This window comes from Solea senegalensis, linkage group LG14 (genome assembly GCF_019176455.1).
Source record: "Solea senegalensis isolate Sse05_10M linkage group LG14, IFAPA_SoseM_1, whole genome shotgun sequence".
NCBI lineage: Eukaryota > Metazoa > Chordata > Actinopteri > Pleuronectiformes > Soleidae > Solea > Solea senegalensis.
In genome coordinates this window covers 4,752,417-4,766,669 of record NC_058034.1, presented here as the reverse complement: position 1 = coordinate 4,766,669, position 14,253 = coordinate 4,752,417, and the positions used below count along the sequence as shown (strand labels likewise).

Genomic DNA, 14,253 nt, shown 5'->3' with positions numbered 1-14,253 from the left:
TGTGTCAATTATAATGCTATTAGTTATTCACTGGACAAAAATAGTATATAATAATATAAAGTATAAAACAGTCAGCTAATACTTTGGCAAGAGTGAGAGTAATATATCCTTTTTCCTTTTAGGGAGTATATTTAGTTTGTGGCTGTAATTGTTGACTGCAGCACTCTTGCTAATCAAGCTAACTTGAATCAGGTGGCAGCACAGGAGCACGGTAACAACACACCTGCTGCCATGCCACAATTAAACAAGTCATGGAATATCACTGTGGCAAAGAGTGTTTTGTTGAGAGCTCAGTTGTGGGTTAAAGAGGAACTGAAACCAACATGAAGTGGGTGAGTCATGAAACAAGTCAATTAGCTGCATGTGTTTAGCTAAAGGTAACTCTTTTGTGCTAACCACAGTGCTAAATGTGTTCATTTTTGTGTTTTGAGTGGTTTCAGTGCAAATTTGTAAGTTGTGGTAAAGACATGAAAGACAGTCTCAGCTTATAATCTCATACCCTAATGAATTAAAGCTAATTAGCTGATTGATACATGCATGTTAGCTTTGTTACATAAGGTTTGCTTGATATGTTTAAGTTTATTTTCTATACCACAGTGACAGCACGGCGCATGTCTGTGTTTAAATGCCATTTAGATTCACCATTTTGTTTCGTTCATAGAAGACACCACAAGCTGGATAATTCATGGCATTAAAATGGGGATATAAGACGTGTTTACTGTGGAGGCAACATATCAGCAGGTGTTTTTCATGGAGTTCATTGCTTATGTATCAAATGTGGGTACATGGTGCTGTGCTGAGTGCTTTCCATAGCATGAATAATTCATGCATGATTCTGTGCTGAATGGTTTTTCATAACAGTGATAATTCACACATGATGCCATGCTGAATGTTTTCTTTTAATAAGAAGAACACCACTGCAAGAGATGTCAATTACATGGGTGAGGTTTTCTTACAAGCAGTGTGGCTTATTGTTACTAAAAGCCTTGTGCTGTCCAGGGGAAAAAAGTGAGAATGTCGTGCTGACATCCTCACTTTTTTGATGACCATGGCATAATATTTGCATCATGCAGCAATTGTAAGATAGTTGCAGGGTTCTGTAACATTGACATGCTGTTTTTATGTGAATGGCAGCTGCTTAATGTTTAGTTGAGGTACATTCAAAAGTAAGATTCTGTGCTCATGCATTTATTCACACATATGTGTAAATGTGTTGCCTTTGTCTGTCTGGTCATTACATAGCAATGCTAAGCAGGCTTTCTACTTCGTATGCACTCAGCTCATGACAAAATAAAGTGTGATCAAAGATGTCGATTTGCATTCAAAATTAGCCTGATACTCTGATGCTGGTGGACATTAATGTCCCACAGAGCTTTGCACAAAAGAAATTAAGGAGCTGCTCGAAGCTGCAGAAAAACAAATTATGAATGGTCGGGCTACTGCTCCAGGAGCAACTCAGAAAGCAAAATTAAGTATTAAATTGTTGGGAAAACATTTCCTTTCCTCTTTATTAAAATTTGAATTGAAGTGGGGACGTGACATCTAAGTTCCATGCCTTTTTATAATTATGCGCCGTCTACAGATAATGTATACTGTGAGAATTTACAGTTAGGATGGGACATGATATGTACGTTGTATACCTAGTATATAATTTAGATGTGGCACACAGGCAGCGTTTGTTGTTTCACAGCCTGAAAGAAGTGCTTTGTGTGTTTGTGTTTCATATGGATTTTCTCACAGAAAATCAGAACCCTAGTTCTGATAACAAGAGCCTGGGCCATGGTGTATGCAAATGGCTGATACTGATACTGTATCTTCCACTTTTTGTCTCACATATTCTTTCCCTTTTCCATGTAAGACTCTTTAATTACATGGCAATTCAGTGTAGTGGAGATGGAGGGACTCAGATCTCTTTTCTAGCACACACACACTGCACAGTGTGCTCTTTTAAGGATGCATTCCTAAGAAATGGGAGATGAGCTGAATGGTGATAGAATTGGTGATTAGAAAAAAAATCAGGAGAAGAGAGGAGGGTGAAGGGGACTGAAGAGAGAAATTTCTTTTTTCCGTTTGGAGTTGGGTGTGAGATAAGGTTGTTTTAGAACTATCAGATGATGCAGAGGATCATCTCTTCACGGCTTCCCTCTCTGCTGTGTCAGCAGGCTCAGATTACAGTGGCTTTCTGTTGTGTTTCAAACAATTTCATCATACACACACACACACACACACAATTTTGTACTTGGTATGCAATGCAGCAGTGTCAATTTGTACCTGTTTGGATTCCAATTATGGAGTTGTTAAAGCTTTTTTCGCCTGTGGCCTGCAAATTCTTATTAAGCCATACATTAAAGAGCACAGCATCACATTTAAATGGAGTTCATGTTTTTTCTTTTGTTTGCCAGTGTTGTGGTCGTTATTAATTTATTCTCAGTGCCCTATGCATTAAACATTAACAAATACATTGCATCTGCAATTGTATTACAAAATACTTGTGTCTTATTCAGGGCTAGGGCCAACATTTGTCAAGTAAACCCAACAGTAGCTTAGAGCTTACAAAAAACATGTACATGGAGCCATTCCTCATTATTAGATTTACTCATTTGAGAAACAGACAAACAAATAAACAACTCCAAAAGAAAAATAATATTTCCACCCTCATGGTGTTACTTCACAAGCTGATGTAGAGAAAAGAAAGTGAATTAGGCAGAGTGATTGAGTGATATGCTTGGTGGCCATTGGAAATCATTAGGTTAGGGGGTCTGGGACAAGGGAGACTGTGCTGCTACAGTTAGCCAACAAAGGTCACAACCCCTGTGAGTCCACATCACACTCTTTATTTTTCATACGGAAAAGCACAGCAGGCGTGATCACCAGTTGCTCTTAACACAAGAAGAGCTGCATGGAAGAATTTAGTGAAATTTCAATTAAATTGATTACGTCTCTGTTGTATGTAAATGTGTTAACATGAAAGTGCACTTAAGACGTAGAGCAGGGGGAAAAGGCAGCAAGGTTATAGGTCACTCAATAAATCAATAAGTGACATTGCATTTCAGCACTCTTTTTTGATGCAGTCCTGCAAAAAGTTACATTGGAGAAACAGCCAAAGTGTAAGGGTTATTAAAATAGCAAACGCAAGAAAATAATCATCCATGAGACAAAATGGAGGGCAAACATTTCAGGTGGTAAAAGTGATCTCATGTGCACGATGGAAAACGAATTGGAATATTGTCTGTGTAAAGACACTTAATACATCACCACCCACCGAATACATTTGGCTGTTGAAATGAGATCCAAAATTTAGTGGCTGCTAATAAACCATCTTCAGAGTGGCAGAAATATGATGCATGGTAACCCATATGAACCTCATTAATAGAACACAAGCAAATCTATTTATTCAGACAGTCGGGTGGGGAAATGATTGCCTCAGTACTTTATCTGGTTTCTCTCATTCTCTTCTTTTCTCGTCTGTGTGTACATGCTCTACATCAATTCTATGTGGACGTTTGTGAGTGTGTGTTTACGTGCATGAACGTATACTTGTTAAGCATCCTCTTTTCCTTCACTGATCCATCACATCCCTCCCCTCCTTCTGTTCTTGTCTTTCCCTTTGTCACATGCATTCAGGGTGGAGATGCATTTTTTTATTGGGCTAATGTTTTTAAACTGTAGCCCATATGTGATTCTGATCTGGTTTTCATGTTATTGCAGGTTGCGCATTCCTCACCTATTGCGCCCGGGAGTCGGCCATCAAAGCCCAGAATGCCCTCCATGAACAGAAAACACTGCCAGGGGTAAGTGTCTGTCTCCCCTATCCCCACCTCTTATTATTCTTTCTTTCTTTTTCTATTTTCTTTCTCTATGGTCAGCCACGCCATGTGCGCCCGGCTGCACACCAGCCGGCATTCGCCTTGTATAGTACCAGAGATGAAAACACTTTGGAAAGCAATTGAATCAATAGTTTAGCCTTTTGAAGACCTAGTTTCAACTTTTCTGTGTGTCTGTTCTCAAGGGAGTATTGCCAGCATTGGTCAGATAACGCTGCCTCATACTTTTAAAGCCGTGACATAGAATGATGGTTTTTTTGAGGCGCAAACGTTCAGTTTATTGTCAACATAAAATATGTCAGGTATATTCACCTCTGTGTATAGTTGTCTTTATTAGATCCTGTTAGTGTTAAGTCAATGACAGGGAAATGGAAGGAAGGCAGTGGCGAGAAGTGGCTCCCATGGTGGCAGCATGGCTTTACATGGTCCGATCAAGTTGTCACCGGGGAGAGATATCAGTAAAGATGAACTTAATCACAGCACTCTCTCTAATGGAAGACAACGAGCTTGAGCAACCCAGCCCACATGTTTTTGATAAACATGGATTTAAACATGCAAATGCAACTACCGCCAACATTTTTCTGGTGGCTTTTCTGAGACACAAGTTGTTTCGTTTATCCTGCAAATTAGCCAAGCATGAGGCTGGAGGGCGTTATTTTCAGAATTTCCCTCTGCACTGAATAATAAGATGGGAGACCGAGGCAGATGAAAAACACCATTTCACATTACGCCAGAGGATGTGTTCATTAAAGCTTAAAACTTTATTCAGCAGTGTGTTTTTAAAACTGAGAATTTGATTGTCTTTCTGTGTTTGTCTGTTGTCTGTTGTAATAAGTTTGTTCTCTCACGTCTTCGGGTGTTTATAATACCTCTGCTCTTGGCCAGCCCTGTAACACGTTATTATCTTACAATCCTGATGCCTAGAGTATGTACAGGTCACACAGCCCAGCATGTTACATTTTTCAAATGCGTTCTGATGGCTGCTTCTTTATCCGCGCTCATGTGCACACAAATCCAGTCACACTGAAAGTTGCTATGTGTCACTTGTGAGAAATAAAACCCTTTTCTTGTACCTTTCAGTCCTGCTTTAAGTCTTCTGCTGACTTACCCTCTGCCCCACCTCGTCCTCACCACCTCACATCCTCCTGCTCCCCCTTTTTTTTCCCACTGCTCCACTGCCGCTGCTCTTCCTGAGACAGAGCATGTCATAGAAATGTAACAGGCAGACGTTGATGAGTGTCAGGCCGCAGACAAGGCTGCTCTGCTGTTCTCTTCCCCTCAGCTTCACTCACACAAACACCAGTGGTCCAAGACAGTGTGGGCTGTAACACTGCATCCACAAATAGCACAGGCAAGAACATTAGCTTCATACAAATGCTGCAGGATGGATTCATAAGTATGAATGTCCAGTTTTAATAAGGATCATTTTCAGCAGTATAATGTAGAAAATACATGATCCATTGCGTGTTCAACTGCCTCCCACTGCTTCTCCTGGTCTTGTCTCTTGAGCTTTCTGCTCCTAAATGTTTTGTGGTATGACCCCTGTTGCTTCACTGCTTGATGGTAACTAGATATGCCAGCTGTTTGTTTGCAAAAACCTGCTTTATAGGCCATTTGCTCAGCTGTGCTGTAAGTAATGTAAACTATTCCCCAGACATTAATTACGTGTTATTAACTGTTTTGTCATTAACGCCTGCTCTGTTGCTGTAGAAATTTTGACCAGTGCTCATACTCGTTTGCATATGTCATTATTAACAATTTTAACAAGCTGAAGACTTTTTCGCTAAAATCCTGCAGTATTTGTATTTGTATAAAATCTAAAAGCTTGTTGCACTAGAGTTGTTCGGGCCTAGTACTGTGCGTCTTAGATCTAAAGTATTCGATAGTTGATACTCTCTTTCTACATCTTGAATTGGCACCAGTTTGGTAACGTCTTGCGTTTTGTTGCTTTTTTTGTTTAATGGCATTTGTTTTTTGCAGAATGAGTCCACTTTCATTTCCTGTGTGTGTTCCAGTGCTGGCTACCTTGGCTAGTCACAAACATTTCGTATTTATCATTTTTAGTGCAGCACTTCTAATGGCAATCGACTTCCAACTTCCGTCGTTTGACTAACATCCATCTTTTCAAGCCAAACCACCTCCACTCACATAATGTAGCATTTGAATTTAATATAGATCGTTTGTTTCTTACCTCCTGACAGTGTTTGTTGGCTCATTTTTATCATCACTTGAGCATCTTTAGGCAGCAGTTCTGCACTTTTTATGGCCATGCACTGTAGTCTGTCCTATACTAGGCTTTATGACACATTGGCTGTCAACATGACATGTAATTGTGTTTCGCAATTTGATAATGCCATCTCCCTAAAATAAATAGAATATTATACAACACATCATATAAGTCATGTCACTTAGTCAGATAAAACTCCTCTATACTGTCGAGGAGCAAATAAAATCTGCTAATGAATTCTGGAAGATATAGTAGTATGAAAAATGTAGTTCCTGTGACTGTGTTCATGGTTGTTATTATCCATGCCCCCATGTTACACATTAGCTGCTGAAAGGAACAGTATGGCCAAATGGAAGTGTACTGGCCTGGAATATAGATTCCTGTGGTGAAGTGTGATGGGAACCTTGGGGACACGAGTGCCTGACATAAGTTTGGCCACTGAATGGGAGACACTGACAGTTTACCAGGTGTGCATTGCTTGGCTCTATTAGCTGTGTGTGTGAATGTGTCATCTGCAGGCTTTGTAGGGCAGCAAGTGTTATGTACATACAGATAGCAGCATGTAAAGGTGGGAAGAAAAAATGCGCACATGGCAGCTTGTCACACACTGAGGTTATATATATTATTTGCATTGTATTTCATGCTTTTTTGTTGCTGATGGAGTTGCAGTGTTTTGCATAACCATATGAGTGCTTTTGTGGATGTGTGATGTCTCCGTAATGGACACATCCTCTTTTTCTCTTAACAAGGGAAATCTTAGTATCCCCCAGTGACCTGAGCACTAAAATGTCTTCCTGATGATCCCTTTATGCTTACAACAGAAAGAGACTGAGTGTTAAGGCCTGTAGTGGCTGTCTTTACAGCAGTTAGTGTGTGTAGTGTGTCACAGCTCTATACACAAGTCCACAGGAGATTTACTCCACCCATCCCAGCATCATGACAAAATCCTGCATCCTTTATGTTATCAACCACCCATCCCCCCCCTCCCTCAATCGACAACCCCCCTCCCCTCGAACTCTCAGTCCTGCCACTGCCACTCCTCAAATCCAGCAGATCCAAGAAATAATCTCAGTCACTGCAGCTAGTCTATTTGCTGTAGCACAGAAAAACATGCCGCCTTAGCCTTTTTGTTATGCTAGCATTGTGTACAACAGTGATTGTCTTGGAGAAACATTGGTGGAAATGTGTTTGCCGCTTGCATTTACTTCTAGTATTAGTGCAGCTCGACCTGGGGGGAGTGTAAGAGGCTGGCAGTGATTCAGGAGGCAGGTTTATGGAAATAGCACCCGCATTAAAAAAACCAATGAGAGCAGGGAGAAGATTATGCTCCGACACACACATGTGGGCTCCTGCAGTGTCAACACTCTAAGTAGATCCCCTCCCTCTCAATTGCCTCCATCTCCCATTGACTCAATTCCTGTCTCTCTTGCACTTTGCCCTTAGCTGCACAGTTCACACCTGCACTGTTCGGCTGCTGTGTGAGTGGACGCTTGTGTGTTTCTATGCATGTATGCATGGGTTTGTTTGTGTATGTGTTTGTGCAGTCGCTCAGTTCAGCCGTATTAAGATGTATTACGAGTGAGAGCCTGGGTGTGTGTGGTGGAGAGTGGCCGACCTTGTGTTGTGGAAATGAGGCTGCCATTCTACGGAGCCCTTCCCCAACACGCCGTAAACCATCCAGCCTTTCCTCTGTGTGTGTGTGAGTGTGAGTGTGCGCACACAAACATATATGCATGTGTTACCCACCTGTTTATCAACTACAGCCGAGCTTTCTACCACAAAGGCTGAATAATTCAATGCTACTCTGAACGTGTATGACCATGGTGAACTGTGTGATTGTGATTGTGTAGTGAATGTGCTTTTGTTGTGGGGGGTAGGAGGAGGGAGTAGACTGGTCAGCATGAAGCCGATCAGTGCTGGCAGGATTTGTGGCCTTGTAGTAAGGGAGCGGGTACTCGTTAGAATTTAGCCTTTGGGTAATGTACTGGGTAATGCGTGTGTGTGTGTGTGTGTTTTCAGGTAAAAAAAAAAAAATCATAATGGAGTGAATGTTAAAACAAGCAGGTTTTTTTTTCCTTTCCCTTTTTCATAAAAACCCCCAAAACAAAACAAAATGTTCTGTTCTATGAATTCAGTATATAAAAGATTTGTTCAAAGTGAACATTATGTTTTTCCTTTTTAATATTAGATGTGTGTATTTAACATCTTATATGATCTCGTTGATGAACAAACACAGAAAGTAAGGATCCATATGCCTGTTCAAACATTTCAGTGCCCTTCATGGTGGTCTAAGTACAACAATAAGGCAGCAGCTGGTCTCAGAGGCAGCAGGATTTTGCCTCCAGTGTCTGTGTTTTATAACATTTGTGGATACATTGATATGAGAATAAAGATGGCTTTGTAGATACCGGCTCTGCACAGGTTTTATGTCTATAACCTAACCTGTCTCTGAACTTATTACTCAAGTCAAATCACCCAGATGACTCGAAGGAGCAGGTGGTATCATAAAAAGTCAGGGGGCTATAGTAATGTTTTATTTTGATTCCTACTTATTAAACTTTGCTTCGGGTATGACAGCAGACTTAACACTGCACACTTACACCCACTCACTAGTGTGTTAGCTGTAGTGGCATATTTGAGTTATGTATACACAGTAAAGGGATGCTATACCAGAGTGCTCCTCAGGGAACTGCATCTTCACACCCTAAGAACATGCACACATGCATTCAGCACGCACACACATGCACACCCACACGTGCACACACTTAAAGCAAAGGGGCTAGAAATAGACTAAAACAAACAGAGTAACTGTTGGAGCCATCGCGTTGTTGCTTGTTTTCCACCGTCTGTCTCACTGTTGCTCCTCTGGTACTCCTTTAAAACACACACACGTTCTCATACACACACACACACTCCTTTCCCTTTTTCGACTCATTTTTCTGTGTGGTAGATTAGCCACATATTTAGAAAAGGCTTCTTATCCTCAGGGGATTGGTTTCTCAGGGTATTTTGAAAAAGAGTAGGATCTGCAGGCTGCACCTGCCTTTTGAGAATAAACAATATTCACTGCAACAGTGGAAATATGACATTTCCTTTTCTCCTATAAACTAGAGCCATATGCAATGGATGGATGGGTATTTTGAATATATTCACTGGGAGCTTTATATTAGGAGATAGCTCATGCATGGAGGCATCTACACTTGGCAAAATCAGTAAAGAGCCCTTAACTTCTGCTTTATTTGAAGGAGTTGCATATGTTTCAAGGCTGTTTCTTGTCTTTGCTTGTTAATGTGAAAATAACAGTAAAACTGTAAATATAATTTGTAGTAAATAGTTTGTCTATTGTTTTCTATAGAATAATGAGAAACAAAGTATACTGTATTGCATTCCCAGTGACCCAATGTTGACCCCATCTGTAACATTAGCACTTTTGACATTACAACGCTGCTTCCACTGCTTACATTATTGAATCTTGGGGGAGACGTTGTGTAAAATACCAAAATAATTCTATGCACGCCCTGCCCATAAAGCTACTGCACAGTGAGAAGTGTGCTATTTTTTTCTGGGGTACAGGTTAGCAAAAAAGCTGAATTATTAATGTTTTTTATATTTTTAGCCTGTTTAACCTATTTCTGGTTCTGGCTGGAGACTTGCTTGCCTGCCTGTCTGTGAGATTCAATCATATGACAAGGCTGTGATCTGGGTTACAGGGCTGGGCTTTGTTTGTAATGGGGGAAGCTGTGTGTGTGTGTATTTAGGTTTGATTTATTTGCACATTTCATTGTCCCCGCCTGCATACCAGCCTAACAAAGACTGGCTGTTTTTGATGCTGTGCATTTTCATATGATCTAATGTCAGTTTGGCACTGAACCATCACCTGTACCAGCGAGACAGACGCAGATGAGTCTGGTTTTATTCCAGCCTGGGGTGCATGGCAGTGCAAAGCTGTGCAAGAGGCAAGGCCCAGATACTGACTGACAATCCATCTGCGGGTCCATGTACAGGTGTGCCACTGCCTGCAGACACAAAGACAGAGAGTGGGACTGAGCGGCAGGGTGCCCACATGGATGATGAATATGGGGTGTGTGTGTATAAGTGTCTCTGTGTGAGTCCGTGCCCTTCTGTGTATGTTGGAAACATTAGCTTAAAAAATGAATATTCAAATAGACAAGATGACACTTCAGGAGGCACAGGCAAGTGTCGCTGAGAACATGTCAATTTACTCCATAATGAAGGACACACATTTCACCCATTGTCGCTAATCTGAGCTGACATCACACTGGCTGGACTTTGTGCCTCTGGGAGAGAGAGGAGGGTAAGTGAGGTTTGTGTGAGATATTAGTGTGGGGTGAAGTGACAGAATAGTTGAAATATTGAGAACAAAGTGAGAGGGAAGCACAGGGTCATGTTGACATCAAACATTGCAGTGTGAGTGTGTTCAATACACACACACACACACACACACACACACATACGTATACAGGTCCTGTATATCTGTGCTTGTCTGAGAGATGGCACACTAGCGTCGTGGAACCAGAGGGAGCTCATTTGTAAGGCAGATCTTTGCTTTGTTTTAGTGTCCACAGAGAGGGTAAGGGGGCCACATGCACGGCATGACAGCCAGCGTTTGTCAGCAAAAATCAGGACTAATGAAATGCAGTACACATGGCTGGAGGGCAAGGAGAGGAGTGTGAGTGACAGGAGGCCTGAGTGGAAACAGCCCGTGGCAGCCCTCCATTATGGCTACCAACGTATCAGCCAAACATCCTGAATTGTTTTAAGCCCCAGTCCCTTGCCTCTCCCATCCCTGATAAGGGCAGCAGAAGGGGAGAGTGGAGGAACAGTGTGTGTGAGGGTCCCTGGGGGTAATGACATGGAATACAAGTGTATGGGGAGTGCTAGTGATGGGCTTGCTCATGTGGAAGTGGGTATTTGCATTGCAGAAGAGGGCTGACAGTTGAGATCGCTCAGGGAGCCAGTGACAGGGTGAAATCTTCTGTCGTCTGCCCTACAGACACAGGATATAGCTGAAGCAGCACCAGCGAGATCAAACATCTTGACCCAGTCCACATTTCTTTGTGGTAGGATTCTGAAAGTTTTTTCTTCTTCTTTTGAGCCACTTTTTTCATTTTTTCATCAAACTTTTTAGCTGACACTTGATGCGAGTGGTTCCACTTTGTCCATTGTAGCAGCTTTATAAGTGTTTCATATAAGAAATTATGCCGGATGGCCACAGAATAGTTTGGGATATAAATAATATAGTTATTGCCAACAGCTATAGACTGCCTCTCAACTATTTCAGTCCTAACTGCAATAAGGGGCAGCTGTAAATAATTAAGAGTAAAACAGTATGCTGGATGTCTCCCACACAGCAAGTTCACATACAGGTAGAACACTCAATTTTACCCCCCAAGTCCCTTTACCTCACCACAACCCCAAAATGCATATAATGGGCTTTGTAAGAAAATAAGCACACACAACACACACTGTTTTTTTCTGTGAGTATACATCTGTGTAAGAGTAAACGTGCATCAGAGCGAAGGTGAGTGCGGTGAATGGAGAGTGTGTGGCTGCTCTCTCCTGCCAGACTCACGGCCCTCTGCACACATAACATGTGGCAAGTTTTGGAGGTGTGCATCGGAGGTGCATTTATGTTCTTTCTGAAGTTCTGAAGGTGGGAGGTGCTGTATAGTGAAGTGAAAATTGAAAAGCGGGAGAAGAAGATGATGATATGTGGATTAGTGTGATAGAGGCAGCGACACAGGAGAAGGTGTGGAGAAGGGTCATAAAGTAGATATAGATACAGGAACTTAAAAGGAAGTAAGTGAAGCAATATTTGACTGACTGAGTTGTGAAGATGAAATGAGTGAGATGGAGAGAAATAGAAAATAGAGAGTGAGAGGTAATGATGAAGGGCCTCAGTGCCTGGTGGTTTAAACCTGTGCCACGAGAATCAGGTGAAAATCTGCGCCGTGGTTGTTCCTGTGAATCCCATGATGAAGCTGAGAGGCACCCCAAAGAGCAATCATTAAGATGACAGTGTGATGCTCACTTACGGAATATGCACCACCTCTCAGATTTACATATGAGAACAGGCACACTTCCTGGAAGGAGAAAAAAGACATGAGGAAAAAAGCAGGTTGGAGAACTGACGTTATTGAAATATGTCAGAACCAAAACAATTGATCAGCTTTGATCTTTGCACATTGTTCTTCTTTGTCAGCGTATTATCATTATTATTATTATAATAATGCAATATTATGCATTATTAAATAATAATAATCCTGTGTCTTTTTCCACTAATGCACTTTGAGAGTGAATCCACTTACAGTTCATTTCCAGATTATGTTTGCAGCTACTGCATGATTATGGTTTGATTGTCCATCTCATTTAGCCATAGAGAATGGGCTGTTTAAAATATGCCAAAATGTTCTATTGTCTATGATAAATGGGAAATATGTATTTATATATTCCTACTTTAACTCAACATGTACATTTTTTATTACCTCGCAAAAGACAACATTGAGGAACTTGTAGGAGACGTATTGAAACATGAAGAAATGGTAACTCTATTCTCTTTAGTTTGCTTTAATAGGGGAGTGGCAGACTTGCTAAAATTACCAACTGGGAAGTAAGTGTTTACACACCTCTTGAGTTTGATTGTGCACAGCTGTCACATTCAGTGAAGCACGGCCTGAATATAAATTGGCAAAACTGTATCTGTGGTAAGGTTTCACTTTTTAGAGGTGAACGATCTTGAACTTGCATTGTCATTTTATTTTATGCTCGTGTTATTAATAAAATGCAATATTTTTCTTTGCCAATTTCTTTTATGAAGTGTTTGGCAGCATGATTGTGTAATTAAAAAGGCAAAGTAATATTCATACACAGCAGATTCAAGGTGCTGCAGATTCATAACAACACTTTGATTAAAAAAAACAAAAAAACACTAACATAATTTTAAGAAATCAGTATGAAATTGCAATCATTAACAGATAATTCAAAAGACTGTCAACTAAATTAAGTCTAAAAAGTAAAAAAATAATTGAATAAACATATTAAATAGATTGAATAGAAATATAAGATATTTACGATGGTTGATATTCTCAGACAGACAGACATGAATAAACATGTGTCTGTTGTGTTTCTGTAAAGTATATGCTCTCATGATTATTGCACAAAATCAGTAATGGGGGTCAGACAAGTGATTGCCACGGTGGTGTGCGCCTTCACACAGACACACACACACACACACACACAATCCATTAGGTGCTGGGGCAGGGAATGAGACAGCACATTTATTTACAGAGTTTATTTTACCCATTTTTCTTGATTCATTATTTATGAATCTATCAATCTATATGACACTGCAGCAGCATATAGACTTTGGCTGCTCTCCTGTGTACTTTCCCGTCTGACAGTTGCAATGTGTCTGTCTGCTTATCTGACCTTACAATGCACGGTCTTTTTCCCATCACAATGTCTTTTCTCACTTCTCTTTTAATCTGTTTCTCATCGTTCCTACCCTTTGTCAGGAGTTTCTTCAATCCTTTGATTTTTTTGTTGTTATTTCATCTCTAGAACGTTATAGATTATGATACATGCATATTTATCTCAGAGTAATTTGATGGGTTGGGCTTGAGCACATGATTGTGCTTTTTCCTGCCGTGGTATAAATATGTCCCTGAAAGACTGAATAAACTTCAGTGTCACTCTTTTCTTTGGAAATGACAGAGCATGGATTTCCAGTCCACTTCATCTCCACGATTCTTCATGAAATGTCCTTTCTGGAGCTCTGGAGCTGACCACTGGGAAAACCTGGTTATTAGTTTGCTAAAATAAGAGAAGATGGCAACATTGAAGGTTGCAAAAATATAAAATGCTTTGTCAGGCCTTAAGGATACACAGTCTGTTTTGGTGAAAAATGCTGTGTATAAAGAAACTATAATTGAAGACATTTACGCAGCTCTTCTGGGGACTGTTAACCAACTTCAAACTGGATTGATGAGAAGTCATCGGTAGGGCAGTGAAAGTCTGTCATGTCCTCTGACACATCTAAAAGCACTTAGGCTGTGTCTGCTCTATGACCAGGATCTGATAATGTTAGATTTATTATAGTGTGGACCTGTACATAGTAAGAGCCCTATGGGTATAGGCTGGCCAGCTATACTGGCTGAGTATATTTCAGGTTGTAGCAGAAAG

General features: G+C 40.8%; 1 protein-coding gene across 9 annotated transcripts in view; it reads left to right on the top strand.

Moving 5' to 3' along the window:
• celf5a (cugbp, Elav-like family member 5a) overlaps window positions 1–14,253 on the top strand; it is a 173,980-nt gene that overhangs the window by 13,204 nt on the left and 146,523 nt on the right. For all 9 annotated transcript variants that reach the window (XM_044044276.1, XM_044044284.1, XM_044044282.1 and 6 more), the window contains exon 2: window positions 3,709–3,791. In XM_044044276.1, coding sequence (XP_043900211.1) covers window positions 3,709–3,791 — 83 coding nt within the window. The remainder of the gene's footprint in view (window positions 1–3,708; window positions 3,792–14,253) is intronic.